The 26,672-nt window shown below is 42.2% G+C and overlaps 3 protein-coding genes across 5 annotated transcripts; all 3 read right to left on the bottom strand.

The window, feature by feature from the left end:
* Nucleotides 1-1,008: 1,008 nt before the first annotated feature.
* Nucleotides 1,009-6,309, bottom strand: LOC121684226. Of its 2 annotated transcripts, none has more exons than XM_042064206.1 (2): nt 2,737-6,309; nt 1,009-2,336 (listed from the first exon to the last, which is right to left on the bottom strand). In XM_042064206.1, exon 1 carries the CDS (start codon nt 6,218-6,220, stop codon nt 5,147-5,149), a length of 1,074 nt encoding a protein of 357 aa, XP_041920140.1. In that variant the 5' UTR covers nt 6,221-6,309; the 3' UTR covers nt 1,009-2,336; nt 2,737-5,146. The 2 variants fall into 2 exon arrangements, with proteins under 2 accessions (XP_041920140.1, XP_041920141.1); XM_042064207.1 differs by having other exon boundaries at nt 2,763-6,309.
* Nucleotides 6,310-9,781: 3,472 nt separating this feature from the next.
* LOC121684242 (uncharacterized protein DDB_G0287625-like) lies at nt 9,782-11,590 on the bottom strand. Of its 2 annotated transcripts, XM_042064231.1 has the most exons (4): nt 11,462-11,590; nt 11,051-11,175; nt 10,300-10,726; nt 9,782-10,227 (listed from the first exon to the last, which is right to left on the bottom strand). In XM_042064231.1, exons 1-4 carry the CDS (start codon nt 11,462-11,464, stop codon nt 10,024-10,026), a joined length of 759 nt encoding a protein of 252 aa, XP_041920165.1. In that variant the 5' UTR covers nt 11,465-11,590; the 3' UTR covers nt 9,782-10,023. The 2 variants fall into 2 exon arrangements, with proteins under 2 accessions (XP_041920165.1, XP_041920164.1); XM_042064230.1 differs by having other exon boundaries at nt 9,782-10,726.
* Nucleotides 11,591-22,574: 10,984 nt separating this feature from the next.
* On the bottom strand, nt 22,575-24,327 carry LOC121684244. The gene is made up of 3 exons (XM_042064233.1): nt 24,146-24,327; nt 23,780-23,892; nt 22,575-23,426 (listed from the first exon to the last, which is right to left on the bottom strand). The coding sequence occupies exons 1-3, from the start codon at nt 24,146-24,148 to the stop codon at nt 22,763-22,765; spliced, it is 780 nt and encodes a 259-aa protein (XP_041920167.1). The 5' UTR covers nt 24,149-24,327; the 3' UTR covers nt 22,575-22,762.
* Nucleotides 24,328-26,672: the final 2,345 nt, after the last annotated feature.

Genomic DNA, 26,672 nt, shown 5'->3' with positions numbered 1-26,672 from the left:
GATGCTTAAAAAATGTCTTAAATCACAACACAACATACATATCCTTATTCACACCGGCGACATCATGGAGGACGAAGGGTTTTATGTGACTTTACCAAGCAATGCGTGCCGCGATATTTATCCTGACAATAGAATATCCAGCTACAGAACTAAACTGGCAAAAACACTAACACTAAGGGGGGCTTGGGAGGTCGCTTTAATTGAGTTCATGTACCCCAAAACATGGGTTCCATTTCACAAAAAACATTCAAAATTCACAATTACCGATACAGCTACTAACATCCTTATTGTTGGTGAACTTCGTGAAGCTTTCTACAATAGCATTGCTGATATCATAGCAGAAATCAATAGTGTCGGGTCTCATATACAGTTTACCTATGATGAACTACTTCACAAAGTCCGTGTGACATCATCCGAAAGTGATGTTTCGCTAACATTCCGAGGGAAGCTAGCCAGGATTCTAGGTTTTGAAGACATGATTCCATTCGCGGTACCCCCCGGGAGCGTCGGTAGATACGCCCCCCACATTGCTGATTTGTATGGCGGGGAATATACATTGTTTGTCTATACAGACATTATAGACCACCAAGTTGTAGGTGACTATTATGTACCACTCCTGCGATGTGTAGAAATAACGGGGGAGACCAAAAATATAGTCACAATCGGCTACGACAAACCACACTACGCACGTGTGTCTAAATCACACATTGACGACATTACCATAGAGGTGAAAAGTGATCAAAACCACAACGTGTCATTCAAGTACGGCAAAGTGATTACAAAACTCCATTTCAGACCGGTAAAACAACTTCCAAGAATTTAAAAATGAAAGAATTTAATCCCTACGCGGACCCACATCGTTATGTTACATATTATCAAAACCAGGCGGGAGGCCATATTGACGGGTTCGCTGGGGGCCCTGTCATGTATGGTGGATTCGGCTTGGGATCGCTCCTAAAAGGTCTGTACAGAATGGCTATGCCTCTATTGCGTAGGGGTTTTGGAATCGCTAAACCGCATTTAAAAGCGGCAGCTAAAAATATCGTCAGTGATGTGGTGAGCAACGTCATGCAAGCCCACAACAGTCAAGAGGGGTCGGGGGTGTTAGTAATGCAACGTAGACACATGAAACGACCGCCAGGTGTGAGAAGAGGAAGATACACAAAGAAAAACAATGTAAAGGCTAAGAAAAGATCAGTGTCGAAAAGGAAGGCTCAGAGTAAACACCGGGGGAGTAGACCTGCTAAAAAGAGGCGTAAATCCATATTCTAACCATGGCTCTGATACACGGCATGTCGGCGGAGTGTGTCAAATCTGAGTTGGATCTTTTTACAGTGCCTATGACTCAAACGGCTATAGAGAAAAACACCTATGTTGAGATACCTCCCATATCAGCTCTGTCAGACACAGGACCCCTGGAGTTTTTTGTCGCGGGAAATGGTCAAGACTATATTGATTTGAATAATTCGCTATTGTATACAAGGTTAAAAATCACCTTACCCAACGGGGCGGACCTACCAGCGGGGGCGCCTGTGGGTTTGATAAACTACCCTGGCGGCTCAATCTTCTCTCAGGTCGACATAACACTGGGGGATCGGCTCATATCGCAGAGCTCAAACACCTATCCATACCGCTGTATTATAGATTGTCTATTGAATTATGACCGTGAGGCCCTGGAGACCATTTTCTCTGCGGGGCTGTTTTACAAAGATACAGCAGGCCATATGGATGTCGGGGATCCTGGAGGGGCCAACGAAGGTCTCACAAAGAGAGCTGCATTTTCTGAATCGAGTAATGTTGTAGAATTGTTAGCTCCAATCCACAGCGACATATTTTTTCAAGAAAAATTGATGTTAAACGGAATTGATATCAAAATAAGACTAACTAGAGCGAAGGATGAATTCTGTTTAATGCGCAGTGATGCTGTAGCATACAAAATCAACATTCTTTCAGCAAGTCTTTTTGTGAAGAAAGTTTCTGTATCTCCGGCTGTGAGACTGGGTCATGCGCAAGCATTGCAGTCCACCACTGCTAAATACCCTATTGATAGAGTATGTCTAAAAAATTTCTCAATACCCGCTGGTACGCGGGTGGCTAATCAGGAAAACCTATTTCTGGGGGCGTTACCAAAATCCATCATATTAGCAATGGTCGATAATGATGCCCATACTGGTTCATACACAAAAAATCCTTATGCGTTTAAACATTATGATCTGGAATTCCTAGCCGTTTATGTAGATGGACAACAATACCCGTCTAAGCCGCTACAGCCGAAATTTAATGAAGCGTCTGCCGTACGGGAGTTTTACCAATTGGTGTTATCCACAGGAAGACATCTGAAAAACAAAGCACTGGTCATAAATCGTCAGGATTACTTGTCCGGTTACAGTATTTTTGCTTTTAATTTAACGCCTGACGAGGAGTGTGGCCAGCATCTGTCATTAATAAAGTCAGGCAATATCCGTTTGGAAGTTCGGTTCAGACAACCGTTGCCGAATACAATAAATTTGATTGTGTATGCGGTATTTGACAGTATAATTGAGGTGTCTAATCGAAGACAGATTTTGATGGACTACTACTGAAAGATCATGAATACTGTTGAATTATCGACTATTATGGATAATATATCCAAAAATACACATTTTCTAGGGGTATTGGCTTGTGATCAACTACCTAAAACACCCGTGTATCATTTACCAGCCTCTGTGATAATTAATACACATAATTCAGACCAACCTGGTGAACACTGGTTAGCTACGTACATAACTGAAGAAGGTGATGTGTGTTTCTTCGACAGCTTCGGGAACCGTCCAGACAGTGATATATTTCCTCCAAGCATATACACATTTCTGAAAAACATGGGTAAACGTCTGCTATATTCAAACCAGCAGGTGCAAGACTTTACGTCTATCACATGTGGTCAACATTGTGTTTTCTTTCTGTATCATATGTTGAGAGGGTTAGGCTATGAAGATGTGATGCTTAAATATTCTGAAAATTTAAATAGAAATGATAATATGGTGTCATTAATTGTGAAAAAATTACAAGGTTGTAAATGCATGTGTAATATATTCACATGTGTGCAGCATGCACAGATCAATGATAAGTATCTAAAAAAGTGTTGAAAAGGCTTCATAATAAATAAACATGTCAAATGACATTTCAGAGTTGGGTGTTTTTATTGAAAAACAAAAGGATAGAAATACACACATTATAAGTCATACATGTATCAAAAGTCATACAACCTTATAAAACATTATAAACATAAGAAAAACAAAGCAGAAAAATTACAATTTACAAAATATTACAACATCTGTGAACATTAGACATAAGCAATGCATAGTAATCATTACAAGATTTTCTAAAATTCAAGCCATGCTGTTGCATCTAATTGAGGTGTTGAAAAACCAGGGGATTCTGATACCGCTCTAACTGGTGTATGAGTAGGTGTACTATTTCTTTTCAGTGCTGTGATTGAATCTTTAACTAGTCTATTTGGTATTGTAGAAAGAGGGATGTTTAGCATAGCAATAGCCCTCAGAAATTCATGCCATCCTTGAGGTCGCCTGCGATGGCTCACAGCTTGTGGCCCGGTGATACTTTTTACCAGATCAAACACATGCGTACCTGGAATGGTTGTGCCGTTAAAAACAAAAGACCCAGAATCGTCCCACGATGCTATGCCTTGAGAGTTGTACATCTTTGCTAATATATACTCGGCATTCCTTTTGCTTCTCAGGGGTACATTTTTTAAAACCTCAGAGGCTACCTGATTGTTCTCAAAAGTGGGGGGCGCAGCCTGTACTGCTAAACTCTGTGACACATCATCGGATGATGACTGCAGTGGTAAACTCAGTGTCAGTGTGTTCGTCTCAAGGTCCCCCTGTTTAACCAGGGCCAAATATCTCTGTAATAATGACGTATAATGCAGGGCCTTCTCATGAGGGGTCAGGTGTGTTTTACTCAAAACATTTTTCATAGCTACTTCCAACTCGTTTTCAACAGACTGGCGCAGTGGGGTAGTTACGACATCATTTTTTAAACGGTCCAATTGTCTTTGTGGTATCAGATACATTTTCTCAGCGTACTCCATTACTTCTAACTCTGTCTTGATGTAAACAGACTGGTTATGAACGGCAGAGCAACACTCAAGAGGGGCAGGAGAAATCCACCTTTCTGGTTAATAGTGCGTCTCTTTGTGCGTAGGCCAATTTTCTTGTCAGCCAGTAACTTTATCAAAATCTTATTTTTACGTAGTTTTTTATATTGTATAGCTGTTAAGGGTATAGTACCACGAAGAATATTCAGTGTCACCTCGCAGAGAGCTAAGATTAACTCATCTGACGCAGAATGTAAAATGACACGTCTCTGGGGCGGTTTAGCTTTAAGTAAACGCCTCAAAAGAGGCAAATTTCTACCGATTCTCTCAGACATATCGGTGTCTCAGTTTGTTTTCTTCGGCACATAGACAGCCTGATGCTCCAAAAGCAAATCTGTTCTGAGGCGGTACAAATCTGGGGTTTTTGGTTTATAGTCAATCAACAAATATCCGTAGGGTTTCTCAGTGGCATTTTTAAAAGATTCAAGAAAGAATTTTGTGTTACCGGGGTACATCTGTCTCGCTAATACACTGATTTGGTTGTTATCTCTAGGGTTTTTGAAAACAATTAGATAATTAGTGTTCAAACTGATTGTTCTGCTAGATTTCCCCTGAAAGAACAGATTCTGAACCATGTAAATGGCACTAAGATTACGATGATGTACATACTGTGTGAACACCTTCTCTATTTCTGTATTATTGCTGGCATCTTTCATCACATCATCAATAATTAGCAGGTTAGTTTTTGATATGGGTAATAACTCATCATCATCTAGAGCGTTAGGTATTCCTTGAATAAATTTGACATCTCTCAGCTTTAACAATTCGTCATAAAGTGGTTGCCAACAATCATAAATATACACTATATTTTCAATTGCATCACTAATAAGGGTGTCGATATTGGCTATCAACTGTTTTACAAAAAATGTCTTGCCAGAATTAGAAGGCCCGCTTATCACACAAGAAAATGGATGCTGTAGTCTGAAATCGTATACAGGGGCCTCTTTTAAGTCAGTGTTATATTTATCCATGATAGACATATACCCCTTAGTATCCGTATGGCCTAGTTGTGTAGTCGGGTAGTAGCACCCTCTTGTTGTAAACAACCCTGAACCTCTTCTCACCAGTTTTGTTTTTTAGAATGAGATGTTTCTTGTTACGCACAATATTATCAGTTCGAGCCCGTATGTGTCGTGTACTATCTCTGTCAGTCACATAATGATCAACAAGGCCAATGAGGGTGTCCAATCTGATCAGTTTTGAATTCTCTGCATTAAGCGTGACGCCTTTCGCCTTCATACAGGTTTTACCCCGGGCTGTGCGATAGCCATAAGTCTTCGGTCCGGCTGAACAGAATTCTGTGATGTAGTCACCATCATCCAGCTCATTTGTGAGATCCCCTAAATAGGGCCCCAGCGGCGGCTCCCAATCGCCATCCTTTGAGACATAAACCGCACTGTCAGTATCTGTGTACAAAAGGCGCTCACCCAATTTGTCCATAAGCTCGTACAATTTAAGGCGAGCATGAGCGGTGGTGAATGCACCCACAAACACATTTATGTCTGAGGTCTGTACACAACTCCCCTCAACATGACGCCATTGGACTAAGGCCACATCATCAGACACAAATGAAAAGTGTGTGACATCATATTCACAACCAAAAATGTATCGGGCAAACTGCTCGGGGTCTTTCACCATTTCGGTGGTGGGCAAATTCTCTCTCATAGAGAAGCGACCCCAGAGGCTGTTGAGCAACAACTTGTTTATTTGCCTTACGGCTGGGTTCAAACAGATCTTATCAGGATCCAGCCTAATCCCCTCCTTCTCATAATAGTCCTCGATGTAGGCCTCTTTAGCCTCATCAGTCACTGCATGGGCAGGGTATCCGCTAGCTTCCTGCTTGTATTGGAGAAATGTCTTCACATAGTCTGAAAACAATGTGTCAGATCTCTGAGAAAAATGCCAGACCTCATCAACCTTGGTAACAATGTAGCCCTTTTCAATAGCCTTCATCAGCTCAAGACTAACCCAACACCCCGAAATGGAGCGCTCATCATCACTGTGCTCGCAGGGGCTGGTCTGATTCTCTTCTACAGCACAAGTCCTGCAGAGGGGGAACATCAATTTGCCATTGCAGCGGTGTGGCAGCACGGGGTGTAGTAAGCCCCTAGGTGGAGAGACTGTAGCTTTGATCAACCCGTAATAATTTTCAAATGGCTGAAAATCCCCCACTATGATCTGGGGGTTGTGGATGGGGTACTCACACTTGCTCTGACATGCCGGGTATAGGGATGTGAAATCAACGTAGTGAATTTTCTCACCCTCACCAGCTTTGCGGTAAAGATTGTATGCATCTGTTCTTCCGCCGTTAAGAGAATCGCGAGGATTTAAACGCTCAGGGTGTACGTATGTGGCCATGAATCTCTTAACATCAGGGTCACGCTGCTTAGCCTGGTTCCACTCACATTCCCACATCACTTCGACCCTAAACCCTTTGGTCTTGGTAAGGTATGTCACCTTATCATCAAAATGGCTCCTCACATCCCCGTAAGGGATATTTAACAGGGGGTGTATATGGTCTGGATTGTAGCGGCAATCATGGCCGTGATGAAAACAGCCATTAAATTCGAGTGCATGTTTGACACCATTTTTTTCATAATAGCCGTCGAGGTAGTACTGACCTACTTGCACCTCGCCACCTTTCAAAGCATGTTGTACAACCATATCTCTACTATCATTCACATATTCCAACCATTGGATAGAGGAGTTGGAGTATGCCTTATGTTGGTTAACATAGGCATTGTTGTGTGTGAGTGCTATTGTGTCTCGTTGCAGGAAGCGCGCCTTGTAGACAGCCATGCAGCAGGATGCTAATGTAGTCTGAGTGAATGGGTCTACACCAGTACAGCCCATGAACGTCTCGCGGTATTTCATGCACGCGTCCCTCAGTAGCACAACATCATGAACCCCGTAAGATCGTAGCTCTTTCTGAAAATCAAAAACGCCTTTGGATGCTTCGCTATACCATGTGTCAAAGTCAGCTCTGTCTTTATCGGAGATGGTGTCGTACCCATAGTACTCACGGTCTGGATAGGGGCCCCTATAGTAGTTGTTCACTGCTGTGTTAAATTTGTGTGGGAAGTACCCTTTCTCACCGGTGTTCAGATTTAAGGCCGCAGTTGTCTTAGCCAAACGCATGGGGATGAACGAATAGCTGTCAATGAACCGCTGTTTAAAGATCTCATCATACATGAAAATTAATCTGCATCCAGTCATGATTATTTTGGCCCATTTACCACTAAACATATACAACTCTTACAAAGTTTATCTGATCCCCCATTATCCACAAAACACACATGGGGGTTTGGGGGCCAATATGGCCGCCCAGGGGTTTGACATCAGGCACATGACTGTCACATGACACTACATCCAATATGGATGCCAAGGGGGCGTGGCATTGTTTGACACCAGACACATGACTGTCACATGACTTTACATCCAATATGGCCGCCCAGGGGTTTGACACCAGTCACATGACTGTCACATGACTCACAAAACAATAACAATAACAAACAACACGTGGCGACAACCACGTGGCTAATTTGCATAAAACGGAGGCGTGGTTATGACGTGATTTATGACGTTTCCGGGGGCGTGGCTTATTTTGACAGATAGTTCATGATAATAACTACTGATATTCATTATCCCCCACCCCCCAAACACATACACTTACACTGAGTGTAACCCCTCCATCTATGCACTTGTCACGTGTATCCTTTTGCACATATGTTTCTGTATGTGTGAGTTATGTGTGACCTTTAACAGCCTACAAGTAACATGGCTGAAAAGATATTCATTATCCCCCACCCCCCAAACACATACACTTACACTGAGTGTAACCCCTCCATCTATGCACTTGTCACGTGTATCCTTTTGCACATATGTTTCTGTATGTGTGAGTTATGTGTGACCTTTAACAGCCTAGTAACATGGCTGAAAAGATATTGATTACCCCCTCCCCGCAAAACACATACATTTACACAATGTGTAACCCCTCCATATAATCTTTCATGCATGCACTTCCTTATCTCCTATTCCGTTTCCTTCTGCACAAACGTTTCTCACACTGTGTGAGTGATGTATGTGTGACCTTTGACCCTATGAGTAGCATGGCTGAAAAGAGGCTGAAGGAGAATGAGCATAAAATTCACAGGAAACACATGTAGATATCATTTGGATGCTTTGCATGCTCACTGCCGTGTACTGTATGATGATAATGATCTCTTTATGGTTACAACTCCGCAGTACATTTGTATTGCAATGTCTCTGTTCTCTTCAATTCTTAGACCTGAGTCTGGAGGTCTGCTGGTTTTGTCTGACTTCTGCTCACCAGAAGGAACTGTTGGGCCTTCAGACGAGCCTGTGTTTGACTGTGAGTTTGGATAGGATAAATCTGTTGGTGAATGTTCTCTGTTCATACTTGTGACAGAGATGCTTGAATATTTTGTGTTTGTATTGAAAGCATGTTTATGTTTAGTCTGCTGAAGACAATGGCCACTCTTGGTAGGAAACAGCTTCAAAACATTGGCATCTCCCACACTGCCCCACCTGTACTGTGCATTGGTATTTTTTTTTAATTTATGTCAATTAGCATGATCCTGCATGAGACTTATGTGCCACAGTGTGTGTGTGCACACGTGTGTCTGTGTGTGTGAGTGTGTGTGTGTGTGTGTGTGTGTGTGCGTGTGTGTGTGTGTGTGTGTGTGTGTGTGTGTGTGTGTGTGTGTGGCTACATTTACATTTATCCAAGTTGTATTGTTTTATTTTGTAAGTCGCTTTGGACAAAAGCGTCTGCTAAATTCCATAACCATAACTATAACCATAATTTCAACAAAAATGTATGTATGTATGTAACATTTGTATGCTGAACTGTCAGAAGTTAAACTATGCTGACATTTTCATACACAGTGGTACTTTGCTGGCAGCTGGGGTGTCACGGCTGATGAAACAGCCCACAGAGGAAGTAGTCAGTTGGGTGGCACAGGGCCCAGAGTCAGGTCAGTGAAGCACTACAGACACAAGTCTATGTTTTTCAACTGACTCTACACAGAGTAAAGGCCCATAGGCACTGACATACTGTAAGTGCAGCACCCTTCACTGATGATGTTTGATTGCATTAGATTCCACTGTTTCAAATCAAACTAAAACTCCCAGGAACAAATGTCCAAACTGTTTTGTGACATTGATGCTCAAATTGTGTTTTCTGTTTGGTGTCACAAACTGGAAAAGTACATCATGGATCAATTAAATGTTATCAGCTGGTGAAAGAGAATGCAACTGTTTGTGACAGTATTCAAAAAATGATTAGGTATTGTTGAAGATTTTTACCAAAATGTTACATATTTAATTTTAGGCACAGCCACCGGTGATAATTCAGTTTTATCAACCACAGCAAGTGAGACGACTTGATCTGTATCTAGTCTCAATTCCTTCTATCGAGCTTTGAAGGCAAAGACCTTGATTCTGTTACAGTAACTTTTTTATCAACTTCAGAAAAATATTAATTATCAATCATTCAGTTATTTAATTATAAACGTTCTTTATTTAACCACTTTCCAAGATTTTCTGTCCAACTCTCACAGCATGTATTATTTTCTCTTGAAACACAGACAGACATCTTTGATTGTTGCTAAATAATTTATTATGTAAATTATTCAAAATGATGAAGTTAACTGGTAACAGCATTCAAAATGTATTAATATTGTTAGTACATGAAGTTGGAAAGGTTAAAGTGTTAATCATTTTAGAAAAAAAAGTTTAGGCCAGTCTTGACAGATAACACTTAAAATTTGCAGTAAATATTCATAGTTGCTTTTGAATGACATATAACTAATACATAATACTATGACCAAATTTTTACATGCTCATTGGGACTCAAAAAACTGGATGATTTTAGCCAAAGAGTTCAAATCGACCTCAACCGCTGATTCTCCATGGTGGTGATTGTCATCATCGTCATGGTGATGGTGGTTGTTGTCATCATCATTGTTATTGGGGTTGTTGTTGTCATCATGGTGATGGTTGTTGTCATCGTCATTGTGAGGTTTGTTGTCATCGTCATTGTTGTGGTTGTTGTCATCGTCATTGTTGTGGTTGTTGTCATCGTCATGGTTGTGGTTGTTGTCATCGTCATTGTTGTGGTTGTTGTCATCGTCATGGTTGTGGTCTGGCAGGACATGATGTTTCTTGCCTTTCTTCTTCTTCTTCTTCTTCTTCTTCTTCTTCTTCTTCTTCGGCTTCTTGTTTTTCTTGTGTTTTTTCTTCTTATTCTTCTTCTTCTTTTTCTTACGTCTCTTGCCACCCTGAACAAGGTCTTCACCTCCAGGCAGAAGTTTCTTCAGGTAGTTCTGCGGCACCAGCATGTACCCAGTATCACTGGAGACCACGGCACTTTGGTCCAGTCGAGGACTAGCAACCATGACGCTGTCGCCTACGTACACTTCATCCGGCTGCAGATCCTTTTGGGCATCATCACCGCTGAGCTCAGTGTCAGAGTTGGGGCGCCAATCCTCAGCCGAATACACAGCAACAGCAAACTGGTCCTCATTTCTGTCCTCTGGTTCATACCTGTAGAATAGAGACATCATTAAAATAATATCTTATCAACTGTTCTCAGTTTATACATGTTGAATGGAGATACTATCAAAATCATCTTTTATCTGCTTCTCTCTACATTTAGGATAAGGTGACATGAATAAAATAATATCTTATCAACTCATAAAAATAACAAATCCTCAAGAAAATGTGATGTCCTTTGAGGTTACCCACATTTTAACAGAAAATGAATCAGGCAAGTAGTCTGAAGAATTACTGTAGTTATATGCTTTTAATAATCTATTAGAGGATGTGTTTAGTGTATGTAATATGTCTGTTAGACCCAAACCAACTTACGCATTGAACTGCTGGATCATCCGTAGAAGGCCATTTGGGTTCAAACTGTCCCGGCCCACAACTCCTCCAAACCCAGAGGAGAGGAGAGAGAGTAGGACGAGTCCTCTCAGCATACCTGCACGCACCTGTACCAGACATAGGATTACTGTTAAAGCAGACAAGACAGATTCATAGTGATGTGTACACACCCACCCACCCACACACACACACAACCCGCACACACACACACACACACACACACACAAACACATACACATACACATACACATACACACACAAACATACACAAACACATGCAGAAACACACTCACACAGAAACACAGCAATACACGCTACACAGTATTGTTTAAAGTGTGGCACATTCTTAAACTAGCTAATCTGTAGCTGCCAAAGAGTAGTGGGTCTACGAACCATGTTGATGGTGCTGCCACAGAGTGCTGCTGCAGCGGGCCTCAATCACAGGAGAGCTGACGCTGGTCTAGGCTGAGCTGGGACCTCCTCAGGCTGAAGTGTTGCAGGAGCTGAGAGTCTGAGGGACTTATACAGCTCTTTACAGACCAGCCCCCTTTACAGACCTGCCCCTTTACAGGAAACGCATACAATCTCTCAGGAAGGCACAGCCATAAGAGTACAGTACATCCATACAGTACAGTAGTTATTCCGCCTTTCATAGGGCTGACAGGTACACCACTGGCCTATGCACTTCTATTGTTAGAAAGGAAGTAGAATGGTAATACGCATTATTGCTCAGAATTTATTAATTATTAATTAAACTTCAAAGATGCTTTAGAAAAGATATTAGCCATGGCATTATCATTAACACCTAAATAGATCCGCTTCCTATGCAAGCAACACGTTAAATCAAAGACACAGAATTAAAGAAGATTAACACAACTTTTCTCACCATATATTTTTACATAATATGTCTTTATAGCATTATCAAAACATTGTATTACTCAAATACTAGCAAGACCATTGAATTATTGTCAGGATTTTGAACACTCCATTCCTGAATGTTCCAGGAATGGAGTGTTCAAAATCCTGACAATAATTGCATGTAGCCCTGTATACCCGGGTACACCATTGAAAGAAAAGAACCGTTACTCTCTTCACACAGTGGTAATCCTGCTTGCTGTTGATGTCAGTGACGTAAGCCCGGGCGGAGCGAAGAGTGCTGCGCTAACATGTTCTAGTTGCACTGTACCTTGATTGTTCCTTTTTTGTGAGTTGCTTTGGATAAAAGTTTCAGCTAAAGTTCTAAATGTAAATGTAAGGCAGTAATTCTGCTTGCTGTGTCACTGACATAAACCCAGGTTATGGGGGTACTTTCATTTTTAATTTGGGATGAGAGACCTCGACTAAATGGTTTTATGTAGCTAACTGACCAAACAAGGTTGAAAGAAAATTCAATAGTTTCAGCTATTCCTAAAATATAAAATGTATTCCCAGTACAGTACAGTAAATGTATTCCCAGTATAGTTACAGTTTTTTTTTTATTGTTTACACACATTTTCTGAAAACATGCCTCATACTCTCAGAACTCTACAAATAAAAAAACACACACACAATGGGCAAAACAAAACCCCTCAATTCTCCTGCAAAATGAAACTTTACATTCAAAACAATGTTATTTCTTCTGAAAATGGTATTTTGTTTTCAAATGACACACAAACCATCATATGAACAGACATTTATACGTACCAGTTGAACATTGATGTGCTCAATGTTAAACACTATGATGAATGGAAAACACTTCTTCTCCATTCATCATAATGACTTAGGCCTTTTTTGTACTGTGTTACACTTACTACAGACAGTACATACATAAGTGTGTTGTAAAATATTTGAGAATATTGTTTTTATACTCAGAACACATCTGGTATGGGGAAAACAGGGTATCGCGCCAACAACTCCAGGCCTGGGGGGTGTGTTAGTTCCAATGCAGTATCAGTCCTTCAGTCTAGAATGAACTCGCACACCAATGTTGCCGATGCAATTTTTTAATCCAGTCAGTGAAAAGTGCAAAGTGCTCCCAAAGTGCAAAACGTTTTCGGTCCTATTGAGACCATCCATCACTGAGGCTACACGTCTATGCTGTATACATTAGCTATGCTAGGTGACGATTCGCCTATCACAAGTTCGTTTACCATCAAATTGGCTTCGTAAAGGTGAAAATCTTGCATAGTGTACCTTTAATCAGCGTAAAAAAGGAAACGTTCCCCTGGGAACGTTTTGGCAAACCCAGCCAAACGTTCCACCAGACACATTTCTGAGGTGCAAACTAGCCAAGCAACCCAGCGGGGGTGCTAAAGAGAGACGTTTAGACGTTGTTTACTACAGTTAGGTCTGGTCAAACTAAATTGTAGCTTACACAAGCTCAGTAGTATTCTTTGGTTAGCAAACCAAAGTTTTGGATTAATAGTGCCTATATCTCGCTACGTTTCACAAAATATAAGGCCACAAACGCTCGACTTCCGCTCCGAGGGGCAGCTGTTCGCAGGTTCGAATCCGGCTGTGTGCAGGGCCGAGCCGTGCAATTCAACCCAACGCACGAAGACCAGAGGACCAGGCTGCGCAGACTGGGCTTGCGACGAAGACCAGACTCAGCACACAGCCGGATTTGAACCTGCGAACAGCTGCCCCTCGGAGCGGAAGTCGAGCGTGTTGACAACTGAGCTAAAATCCCCCGGGTTGCTCGCGAAAAAAAAAACCCACCAAGATGTGGCAGCTAACCATAGACGGCAGTTCAGGGTGTGTGGCCTTATATTTTGTGAAACGTAGCGAGATATAGGCACTATTAATCCAAAACTTTGGTTTGCTAACCAAAGAATACTGCTGAACTTGTGTAAGCTACAATTTAGTTTGACCAGACCTAACTGTAGTAAACAACGTCTAAACGTCTCTCTTTAGCACCCCCGCTGGGTTGCTTGGCTAGTTTGCACCTCAGAAACGTGTCTGGTGGAACGTTTGGCTGGGTTTGCCAAAACGTTCCCAGGGGAACGTTTCCCTAATGAGACCAGGTTGGTAAAAAAATGTGTGCTCTTGCTATTGATGAATGTAACAGCATTACATAATAGTGCTGACCATGCAAACCCTTCATTTCAGTTCTATAGTCCATCACCCATTAGATGTATAGAAGTGTGACACTGTCCAGTTCTATATCTACAGTCTATGGTTAGATCATGTGCAGGGTACTATACTCTATTTATCTCTGTAGACATGTCATCTGGAAAACCTATATTTAGCCAACTATACACTGTACATTATTAATCTCTATTGTATACACAACCATACTCTACCTGCATTTGGTATTTAATGCTTATTTGCACTTCTGGTTGGATGTCAACTGCATTTCATTGGCTCTGTCTGTACCTGTACTCTGCTAAATGACAATAAAGTTGAATCTAATCTAATCTAATCTAAACAATATTTATGCTGGTCCTCAGTGCTGTTCTTGAGCTCTCTTCAGTGTTCAGCAGCCCCTGTGCGTTTGTCACTCTGTGATAAGACAAGGAGGTGTACCAAAGACTAAACATGTTTTACCCTCCAGTAGGCCTGAGAGAAATGCAAGAGAGAGAAAGCCGTATATGTCTTTTCATATAGACCCTTTCAATATTAAAAACAAAAACAATGCTTGAACATTCTATTTGGTTCTCAATCTACTTCCTCTGCATTAAGATAACATATATTAAAACGGAAGCCTTGTGGGGCCAACTATGATGCTGATAATGGAACTCTCTTGAAAGGGTCTTTAGCAAATTTGACGATAAAGTTGACTTTGACTTTTGGCTTTGTTCACACCCATAGTGTGAAGATGGAGGCAGAGCTGTGGCTGATTGGTGTCAATTTGTTCTTACTACATGCTATTTAAGCATGCAAACACACATCCACACCCACGTACATATAACACATATGCACATACACACACACACACGCAAAGATACAGACAAATTAATTGTAGGCTACACATTATATCACAGTCCTGCTGTTGCAGTACATCAAGTATAGTTCAGCATACTGAATAACAATGGGACTGACTACCCAGGGCCCCAATGGGGGACAGGGCCTGTAAAATAACCTCATTAAATATGAATAATAGGCTTCTACAACAAGTGGGTGTTTAGGTTGGGGGGGGGATTAATCCAGTTTGTGGAATTCTACTTCACTATAGTTAAATTTACCTTTTGGATTAGTATAAATGGATTTCAAAGTGCCGTGCAATAAGCGTTTTTCATAACAATATTCTTTTAGCTAACGCCTTGTTCCTGACACCCTAAGACTGTGTGAAAAGTTAATGTTCCTCTCAGGCACATAAATATACATTCTTACACCCACAACGCAGAGATGCAGAGAGATACAGATGCAGTGTCTGAAATAAGTGTGACATGCAAGCATGTTCTCAAGGACATGCACAGACAGCAGTTTTTTTTTTTTTTTTTTTTTGGGGGGGGGGAGTACAAGCAGTCACAGGGTCTGCACAATGATGCACACACATACACAAACAAGTACTGTACACAAAACATGAACATTAAACCCAAACTCAATTCTTGATCATACAATCAACAAACTGCTGGAATACTCTACACAGAACACACACAAGCAGGACACACACACACACACAAACACACACAAACACACACACACACACACACACACACACACACACACACACACACACACACACTAGCTTGTGGTGGTCCATTGGCGCCTTAGGCAACTAGAGGCCTGTATTCATAATATTATGAAAACATTATTATTTGCTACTAATTGTGGTAGGTGTGCATTATTCCCTGCTCCCCCTGCTCCAGTAGGAAGACAAGAGGCAGACCCCCCCTGCCTTCTCAGCCTCTGTGTGTGAGACGTTCTAAGCACACATGCCTGGACAGAATATAAGGCGCCCACTCCCCACACGGTGACATATGATTGATTTAACCGCTTGATATAAATTAAAGCTAACATTTTTTTTTTTTTGCCTTGTGCTGCCCTTTTTCTGTCTTGTGCTGCCCTCCTACAAGATGGGAAACCCATGTCTGGATTTACTACTACACGCACACACACACACACACACACAGGCACACACTATATCATGCACATTATAGACAACATTATGTAATTGATTAGTGTAAACTTCACACAGAAATTTGATTGTGAAAAAGGAAATAAAGATGAAGTATTTCTCCTACTTCTCTCTGCAGTCAGAATGCATTGAAGAGGAAGGCTTAAGAGCTCTTGCATCGGCACTGAGATCAAACACACACACACACACACATACACACACACACACACACACAAACACACACACACACACACACACACACACACACACACAGGTGGCACCTAGGGAGATGATTTAGTTCATATGACTTGAACTTGAGTGACATTCAGGGTACTGAACTCAGTTTCATTTATTTGCATTATCTCAATAATATTAATTATTATATACAAGAATACAGAATATTCTTTCAGGAGAATGTGTGTGTGTGTGTGTGTGTGTGTGTGTGTGTGTGTGTGTGTGTGTGTGTGTGAGTGTTTGTATTAGCACTTGGCTTGTCATTCTAGTGAGATCTTGGCAGAGTAGAAATAGAGACCCTTTTACACCCACAATGAGTTGATGCCGATAGATTATCCGTGGCTGATAGGAGAATGACATGAAGGGCTCTTTACTGGACTTGTTGATTCAAGGTGTGAAATGATATTCACACCCGTGATGTACACCGGAGATGGCTCAGAATTAGTGGTAGAAACTTACTGTAAACAGAATACATATAGCAAGGGCACATTTATACTAATACCCACCCTTATAACACTGTGGTAACATTGTGCATGCTCCTTTTGGACTTTATTTACTGGGCATCCTTCTCTGCATGTTCAACACACTGCTCTGGGTCTGGGTGCTGTTGGGACACTGCAGTCTTTGCATAATATGCATTCTTTCCCTAACATGACTGGAAAGGTGCAGAAGGGAAATTAGCATACAGCCATGTTACACACATGCAGGTGTAATCAGACTCCTGCTAATCTAGCTGTGGAGTCCAATGAACAACCATCCAAGTAGTGGAGACCCTTCTGCAAGTTTATGTTTGTCACACCAATACTTGTGCTATAATAGGACACTGGGATAACTGAGATGTTTACTTGACCTTTGACCCCTTAGGTTACATGACTGAAGAGAATCAGAGGGAAACTTAGCATCATTTGGATGCAAGTGCAGACTAATCTGACCTGCATATCTAGCTGTGGAGGCACAAGACCCTTCACATACTCACACCGACTGACTGATAGAGCTTCACACACTCGCTCACGCTCTGTTGTATTATTGTGGAGCATTATTTACAATCTAGGTATTGCTCTTTGTATTGACAAGGGCACAAGGGCACAACGGTGGAAGCTGGGAATTGAACCGATACCATTCAGGCTACTGCATGCTAGCCCAGCTCCTTAACCACTACACTACCTCCGCCCCAATTTAGTCTGCTACTACATGTGAGTTCATCATTTAATATCATTTCTGTTTATCTTGAGGGTGTGTACTGTGTACAATATGCTTAAATAAGTTTAAGACTCAATGTAAGATGCATTATGTGTATTGTGTGGCTAAACAGGAGTGAGTCTGACTGTAGATGGAGGCATGCTAAGAAATATTAGGCTCTATATGTGCTGCCATCTTCTGGTGGTTCAAAGGCAGACTTCTTGTTTGATTCAGTTTTCACTCACCTGTGTCTCTAAATTCTGACTGATAGTGCTGACTGATAATGCTTCACACACTCAAAGTTGCTTGAGCTCTGTTGTATTATTGTAGATATCTTAGTTATTTACAATCTTGGCATTGCTCTTGGTATTGAGAAAACACACAATGTGCACTTTTCATTTTACCTGTACACTGACATTAGCCTGGGTGCCAGCCGAACTTAGTCCCGCCCACAACATTTGAGGTCGGGAAGTTCGGTCTGGCATTACTCCGTTGTGAAGCAACTATGCTCGCCCAAGAGCTGGCGGACCAATCAAATCGGGCTTTACGATGATGGACAGGTGAGCAACAGCGCCTCATCTATCACGTCATCTGAGCACGCTTAGGTTGATTATGTTTGCAACAAAAACGCTGTGGCTAGAAGGAGACAGATGCTTCTAAGACCCCATATGGAAAATGCATATTATTTCAATGAGGTTTTATCACTGAAAACGATTTCTGAAAACTTTGGAACAGGCGGGTAGGGACTGGCAGGCAGGGTCAGGACAGATGTTTGGGACAGAGCAGGAACCATCGGGGCAGACACAGGCAGGACAGATAGATGACTGTGCAGACTTGGCCAGGGAACAAGCAGACAAATGCTTTTTTTAGGTTGCTAGGTTACGGGGACGCTGGCGAGACACGCCGCTCCGTCTGGCATCATGTTTTTGTTTGTTTTTATGTAATGTTCGTAATTTTATGTAATGTCATGTTTATTTTTTGTATTGGTTTGTCTAGTTAAATGTTTTCCCTATTTATTTACGCTATTTTTGATAGTTTTCGTGATATTCTTAGTCCTTTTTACTTCTAAGTCAGCTGATGTAGTTGACATTTGTCCATTGGGAGCTTGCTATGGCTAGCTTTTGCCCTAGCTGGGCATCGGACATCCTTCCATCTATCCGTGAGCGGTGCAGCACTTCACTGTCTGGTCGAGGGGATCTCTCGGGACAGCTGGAACTAGGCTACTCTGCGAAAGATCTGCCGTGGCCGCCGAGCTGTTGCTGACCTGCGAGCTGCCATGCCAACTGCAGACTAACTGGGCCTCTGACATCCTTCCATCCATCCAGTGCACTTCACTGTCTGGTCGAGGGGATCTCTCGGGACAGCTGGACCTAGGCTCTACTCTGCGAAAGATCTACTGTGGCCGCCGAGCTGTTGCTGACCTGCGAGCTGCCTTGCCAACTGCAGATCGCTGTTAAGTCCACCGAATTGCGGATCTACACGATTGCTCAGTACTTTGGACTGTGCTTCCATCATCTCCAGACTGCAGTCTAGCAGGACTAGCTTCTAACGTTAACGTTATCTCCAGACTGCCAGTGAATTCACCGGGTTGGTCAGCTGCTAAAGAACTTTGTTGGCATTGCATCGGTTGTGAAGACACAGCTCTGTGCGCAGTTTTCACGGATCATCATTGCCCTTGGACATTTTCAGCTGGTTTGGAAATTGGACTAATTTTTAACATCACTTTCCCCTTTTTAAATATATTTTCTTTTTTTATTTGTTTATTTGTTTTGTTGTCTGTCTTGTCTGTCTTGTCTTGGTGTCACGGGTACGCTGGCGACTACGCCGCTCTGTCCGGCATCTTTTGTCTTGTTGTTATGTGTCTTGTTTGTGGAGCGCTTTGGATTGCACTATGTGCATGTTAAATGCGCTTTATAAATAAATCTGACTTGACAAAGACTGGACAGACTCGGGCAGGACGACAGACTCGGACACGACAGACTCGGACACGACAGACTCAGACACGACAGACTCAGACATAGCGGCAGGTGAAGGGACAGGAACAAAGACAGTGACAGGGACAGTAACAGGGACGGTGACTGGAATGGTGACTAGGATGGTGACTGGGACAGAGACACAGACAGGGACAGAGACGGGCACGGTGACGGGAACAGACAACACAGGAAAACGGTGACAGAGAAGGGCTCGGGCGGAGGCGGGGCTGCAGGCGTGGCATCGGGCGACTGGGCTGCGGGCACAGGAGCGGACTCGGCTGCGGGCACAGGAGCAGGCGCCTCGGGGCTGGCCACAGGGGCTGGCCACAGGAGCAGGCGCTGAAACGTCTGGCAGGGAGGGCCTCGCTGTCTCCTTGAACCTCGCCTTCTTTCCTCGCCTTCTCGCCTTCGACTTGATGGCCAACCGTGTTCCTGAGAAGGGAGATTCCTCAGGGACATGGATAGCAGTTAGGTCATGGATCTGGAACTCAGGCTGGGGTTCTAGATGTGGAGCAGCTGGCTGGAGGCCAGATTTATTAAAGGTGTCCCACCCTAAGCCCCTGGCACACTGGCCCGAAGCCAGTTGATGTAGGAACCGGGTCAGGCTGGAAGCTAGCAGTCTCACTGGAGGGACCAAGGAGAGACTGAAGACTTTTTCCCAGACCGGAGAGCTGGTCGGCCAGGGTAGCCATTCCTGGAATTTCCTATAGCCAGGGCCTCAAGGAAATTGCATGCCGGCACTCCAAATCTGTAGACCTCCCCAGCTCAGAGTTGAGCCTAATGAGGGTGTACTCCACCTTTTTAAGCTCCTCCATGCTGGAGTCTGCTGGGTCCATGCTAGGTCGGATTGTACTGTCAGGGTTACGAGGATAGGACCCACGTGCAAGACTCTTACAGGCCGTACTTCAGACAAACATACTTTATTTTTAAACTACAAACTTGACATTTACATACATACATACATACATACATACTAGTGATGTTACCCGTGAACCCCCTGTTTCGAAGCGTGTATCGGAGACATGAACCAATTTGGAGTGAAGCTTTGTATCGGAGCTTGATTCGTTTTGTGATAATCACGTGCTCAGTGACGTCCGAAGCTTCGTTTCACACACACCCACGTGACTGCTTCGAAATTTAATTCAAAGCATTAAAGTTGCACGACACGGGGGGCGCCGTTGTGGGTTGTTGAAGAGGGAGAGCCAACAGAGTCATACTGCTGCTGACACGAAAGCTTATTACCTGGGCTTTTAGCTCAATTGTCAGCACGCTCGACTCCCGTTCAAAGGTGTGACTATTTCGCGGGTTTGAGTCCAGGCGTGTTGCAGGACTGAATCGCACAGTTTCAACACAATCCAGATTACAATTGGTCTAGGCTACGTATTCAATATAATCACAGCAATGTGCATGCCCATTCTTTATTCATCTCCCTTCTAAATTGATGTAGCCTATTTGTTTACAAATACAAGAAATGTTCACAGCCAAAATACTACCTTTATTGTTTTTGTAGAGAAGGCACATTTGTATTTATGCAGGGTACAAAATAGGCTTAGCTATTTATCCATTAATTCATGCTCAACATTTATTCATCTTCGACTCAAAGACAATCATGGATAATTTCTGAAACACTTCGTGACAATGCTATCCTTAACTTTCACCAGCAGAGGTCCTCATAGAGTTCTGAAGCTTCGAGTACTGAACCTTTTTGTCGATACAATTGGATTGAAAGCTTCACTGGTTCAGAAAGATTCAACACACACACACACACACACACACACACAACACACACACACACACATCACACATCACACATCAGTCCAGTCCAGATCCTGACACATCAAGGGAAAACAGCGTGTTGCATTGTGACATGTTGTTCCCTCATTCGTTTGAAATCTATGATTGACCACCTGTTTGAGGGATTTGAGACAGCCTTTCCCAGCTGTTTATAACATGTTTGTAGCATATCAGTGTTCAACGGAATATTTTTAAAAAAGGAGGGGATATAGGCCAGTGGTTTTCAAAGTGGGGGTCGTGAAGGGGTGCCAGGGGGGCCTCAGCAACTTGGAAGGAAAAATAAAAGAACAAATTTGAAAAATTTAAAATATACCTATTACTATGAGGGTTGTTATACAATGCCATTGTAATAATTTTCCATGATAATGACTGGTAATAATAGTAGAGTGATAGCTCTCATATAGCAGAAAGCCCCAAATGCAATTTTTACACACTGTATGCTCCATCGCAAAGTGCTTGTGGCTAAAATAATTATTAGGATAAGTTTAATGTATTTTTACATTTGCCATAGTATTGATGGGTTTAATAACACATCAAGGGGGTCCTTGAACGGAATCTAGTGGCATTTGGGGGGCCTTGTCGTGGAAAAGTTTGGGAACCCCTGATATAGGCTATCAGTTTTTCCTAATAGCCTTCCCTACTACGTATCTCTTAGATTTCGCTAATGAGTGTTGCAGTTAGAGTGTAGTAGAGTGTTGTAGATATTGACGGCACAATAACCTTTACAAAAGACCAGAAAACAATGTTAAGGCATTTGTGGCAATCGTTGCTCTGATTGGTTAGGTCTATCCAATTGAGTGCAGAGGCATTCCCCCCCTGTATCGGTTTAAACACACCCCATAATTACGTCCCAATGGAGCAGTATCAGACTCATATTCTGACTCAAATTTGAGTATGACAACATCAGGCAACACTGACATGGGAAAATCTGAATCTGAATAAGCTTTACTAAACTTTATTTCCCCACTAGAGGGTGCTGTTGTGAGCTATTAGTAACAGGCCCACCCCATCCTGTGCCTAGATTGTTGACTTGATTCAATCCGACAGACCAATTCCTCAACTGGTACTAGGTACTATAAAGTCTTCATCTGAAATAGTTTCTATTCAGCTTGAAGGGATGTGTTGCTGGGTGAGTCACTGGAGAGTACTGTGTAAAATATGCTTTAAGAGCTAATGTAAGATGGCGTATGTGTGTTTGCACACTGTTACTGCAACTACACTGCACATACATGTATCTGTATGTTGTTCATACATTGTTCATACTGAATATCCATGTTATGTATCTTATAACAAAGACAAACATCTTTAATCGTTGCTGAGATTTGTATTACTGCTAATAAAACATTACAAATCACAATTGTTACAGCAGTTAGCATTTAGGAAGTATTAATTGGTTAGTAAATCAAGTCAAAAGATTGTAATCATTAACATTAAAATAAAAAAATCTCAACGTACAGTAATTGCAATGTTTATCTCTTAAGACAGGCATTCGTTGTTGATCTCATTATTGTTCAGACACTTGACACAGGAGTTGGTGGTACACTTGTAGAGGGGAACCTGCTCTGCAACCTTCTTCAGGGCAGCTGCCAGCTCAGGCTTGTTTATATCATTCCTGTAGACCTGACTGAACACGAAGGCCTTGGGACCATTGTGGTTGGAGAGCATACTGAGAGAGTTCAGGATGCACCTTGCCACAGCGGGAGGCAAGTTGTACGTTTCCCCCCTTCTCTCGGCCCTCTCTCTCCCGACCTTCTCCCGGTTCCTTTCGTTCTCGTCAAATCCAGGGTTCAGGCAGTACTCCAGACATGGGGAGTTGTAGGTGTAGAACACCACACAGCCATCTTTGTCCTTGTTCAGCAGGTTTTGCACAGGAGTGACAGCTTGGTCTAAGTCAGTGCACATGAGCAAGGCACGCTCTGAGTGGATCTTAGATGAGTGACTCTTACCCTTTGGAGTGGCAGCGACCATCTGTGGCCCCTGGTAGAGCTTCTTGGCCGTGAGTTCCCGCTTGACCGTTCTTTCGTCCTCTTGGCTGAGGAAGTTCTGACTGAATGTGGCCCCACACTGGTTTGCCGGGACGTTGATGGCCACAGCATACTGGACACCAACGCCACTGTTGGTCTGTCCAGATGGTTGATACCTTAGGGAAACAAAGGGTGCGAACATGTTCAGTGAAATTCAATGCTGATGCTGCACTTGCCTCGTTTGGCACAATGCAATATTCTTTTTATATCAGTCAGGAATTACTTGCTGAATTCACCTTCAAGATAGTTACAGTATAGATTGCATGAGAGTCATGAGAATCATACATTTTCACCATAAGCAATAACTTTTACTATTTATGAAGATTTACTTTAAAATAGGACTGTCAAGCAATGTAAAAAATGAATTATCAATTACAGACTCTGTAATTAATTAATCTAAAGTTTAAATAAAACGAGTTGTTTTACTCAAGCAAATGGCCAGACTATGATGGGAATCCCATTTGCTTACTTGGTCTGAAAGACTCTAGTGATTTCCGCCAGGGTTTTCAGATCCACCTCTGCAGATTGGCCTGAGGAGAGCAGGGAGAGCAGGACAAGTCCAATCAGGACTCCAGTGCGCATCTAAACAAGAAACACAAACCACACACGCAAGCAGGCAAGCACGCACGAACGCACACACACACACACACAGACCATTAAGACCTGTTATCCCAAGGAAGATCATGCAAAATACTTTTTTGATGCACACTCTATTTCGACCCAAAAGCCTTCCAAAGCTAAATAAAATATTGCACACTATCAAACATCAATATCAAAGTACAGTATGGGGGCATTCTTCAGTTTCTTTCCTAAAGTATAAATGACTTTACATTACCATGATGGAGGCCGGTGTGTTTAGCCGATGTCAGGTCTGACAAGCTGTGCTTGTGTCTCTTCTGTTGTGCTGAGCTGGGTAGGTTGGTGCTGTGGTGGAGTGGGATGGTGCATATGGTGAGATGGACAGTGTATATATAGTGCATCTAGTGGAGAAGTCCAGCCGTGAGCCGTCAGCCCAGCCCATCTCAGAGAGGATATGCTGAGGCAGCAAAACTGCACACAACATTTCACAATATTTCTCAGTGGTCAAAACAAACTATTCCAGGAACTTCAGTAACTGATAAAGTGCATATTTGCTTTCTGAATAAATAAAATAATCATAGAACTTTATTATTCACAACTTTAAATGATTTAAAATTGAATTCCATCTACATACGTCAAATTTGAAAATGCATACATTCCCAATGTATATCCACACATATATGCAACAGAAACACCATCTCTATAACCCCAGAACGTAACATGTGCACTTTTTGATTTGTTGCTTAGTGAGTGCAGGGTGAGGGAGAGGTCAAAACAGCTTAGACCAGTGTATTTATTAGTGCAGTGTTTCCCAAACTTTTTTTCTGGGGACCCACTTTTTAAAAATGACAGACCATCGCGACCCATTTCACTTCAGATCTAACATGCAACCAGCATGCAACAATATTGTTTTAGGCCACAGGTTCTCAAACTTTTCTTGGGGGTATTCTTGTACTGTATGCTACGCAGTCGTCACTCTTCGGCATATAGTAAGCTGTTCCTGTATTTCTAAAGAGTGATGTTGTAGGCTACGTTGCGTTGCAGACAAATGGATCCATAACACCGTCAATTCCTATGTAAACATAGCAAGTAACTCAAGTCTGCATTTTCCTCTGGAGTTAAACGTTTGTTTGTAGGCCGTATACTAAGGCCGTGTATTAATGTTATGTGACAAGCTATGTTGTAAGAATGTGAAATGAATAAATATCAGAACAAGAGGCTTTTGCGCAATAGTCAAAAGTAATGCGCCTTTACTGTAGCCTATAGAGTTTGCGAGGTGGAAAACGAGAGGAAATAATAGCGTTTATTAATAATAATAGCGTCCATTTAAATTGTAGCCTAATATAATGCACTGTTGAGCGTTTTAAATCCGAAATAATAAGGAATGTGAGGAGGTTACTATTAACTTTAAAGAGTGCATCTACAATTGAAAATCTACAGCCTATATGACGCAAATTGAATAGCCATGTCCGGTATATGGATGTGCTTTAGTTGACTAGATTTTAATCGGTCAAGTTGAAGAGGTGATGTCCGTTAATGTTCGTGCAAATAGGCTGATTCATGTCCCTTGCATTTTGCAACTGTGAGGTCCACGGCAGGCGCCCCACAGAAATGTTTCATTTTGCGAGAGATGTCCAGGCGTGTTCGCCCCCCAGTTTGAGAGCTATTCTAAATGCAAAATTGCACAGAGGGCCGTGACTGTGGTAAACAAACTATATCCTAATAAAAAACTGATAGTTTCCTGGCTAAATGGTATAAGTTAGGCCTATTGGACAACATAAATTGCGCTGACGACCCAAATAAAATCTCCTGCGACCCAGTCTTTGGGACTTTGGAACACTGCATTAGTGTATTGTTTTGTGTTTTTAAGTTAAGTCTGACTGAGATCATAATTAATTTATGTGTAGGCAGATTAACAAACTGAAATATAAAAAAATAAGACAAATAAACATTATTCTCTAATTGCACAACCCACCAACTGACGGCCCTGCAAGGGAGGGGACCAGAAAAACAAGTCTCACTTGTGCTATACTTCTGAGGTCAAAATAGGACAGCAGCTGAAGCTTCCTCAGATTGTCTTTCTCAATCCCTGTTTCCTGTTCCCTTCTGACTGGGCACAGTGCCCGTTTTCTAAGGAAAAATGCACAAAGCAGCACTATTTTCTATTTCTATTTCAAACTACAAAAATACACATTATTGTGTTTGGAGAGGGTTGATTGCAAGACAGTGGATGTGTTTCAAAGTTTTTTTCTGTCGACAGACATTGAGACGGTAAAAAGAAAACAGGCTTTTACAGCATTGTGCAAATGAAAAATTACCAATATACAGTAAAACACCCTTTGGTCAGAGCTGTGCACCACTGCACATCTTTCTGTACCTCCTGACGTTCCTGTCTGTCTAGACAGACTATGACAACTAGTTATGACAGCTAGTTCAACACATTTCCATGTAATGACACAAGGAAATCTGTGTAGTGCATTTTGACCAACATGACATATTGCTATTTGTTCAAGATGGGGAGAAACTACTTTAATGATGTGCACAAGTGATAGGGTGGGTAACACTTTACGGCAGTGGTCCCCAAACTTTTTCTTCCGAGGGCCAGCTCACTATGCCTGGCTCTAAGAGAGGGCCAGAGACTCAGAGTATATCAGTAACCATAAATAGCTTAGCGCTGTGAACAAAAGCAGTCTACCTTAGTTGAATATTCCATTACATTTAATCTATAGGCTATTGCAATTTAATACCATTGTTATCTGTGTTTATATTGCCATCTTGCCATA

This window comes from Alosa sapidissima, chromosome 15, assembly GCF_018492685.1.
Source record: "Alosa sapidissima isolate fAloSap1 chromosome 15, fAloSap1.pri, whole genome shotgun sequence".
Lineage (NCBI taxonomy): Eukaryota > Metazoa > Chordata > Actinopteri > Clupeiformes > Clupeidae > Alosa > Alosa sapidissima.
This window is presented reverse-complemented; position numbering and strand designations above follow the sequence as displayed.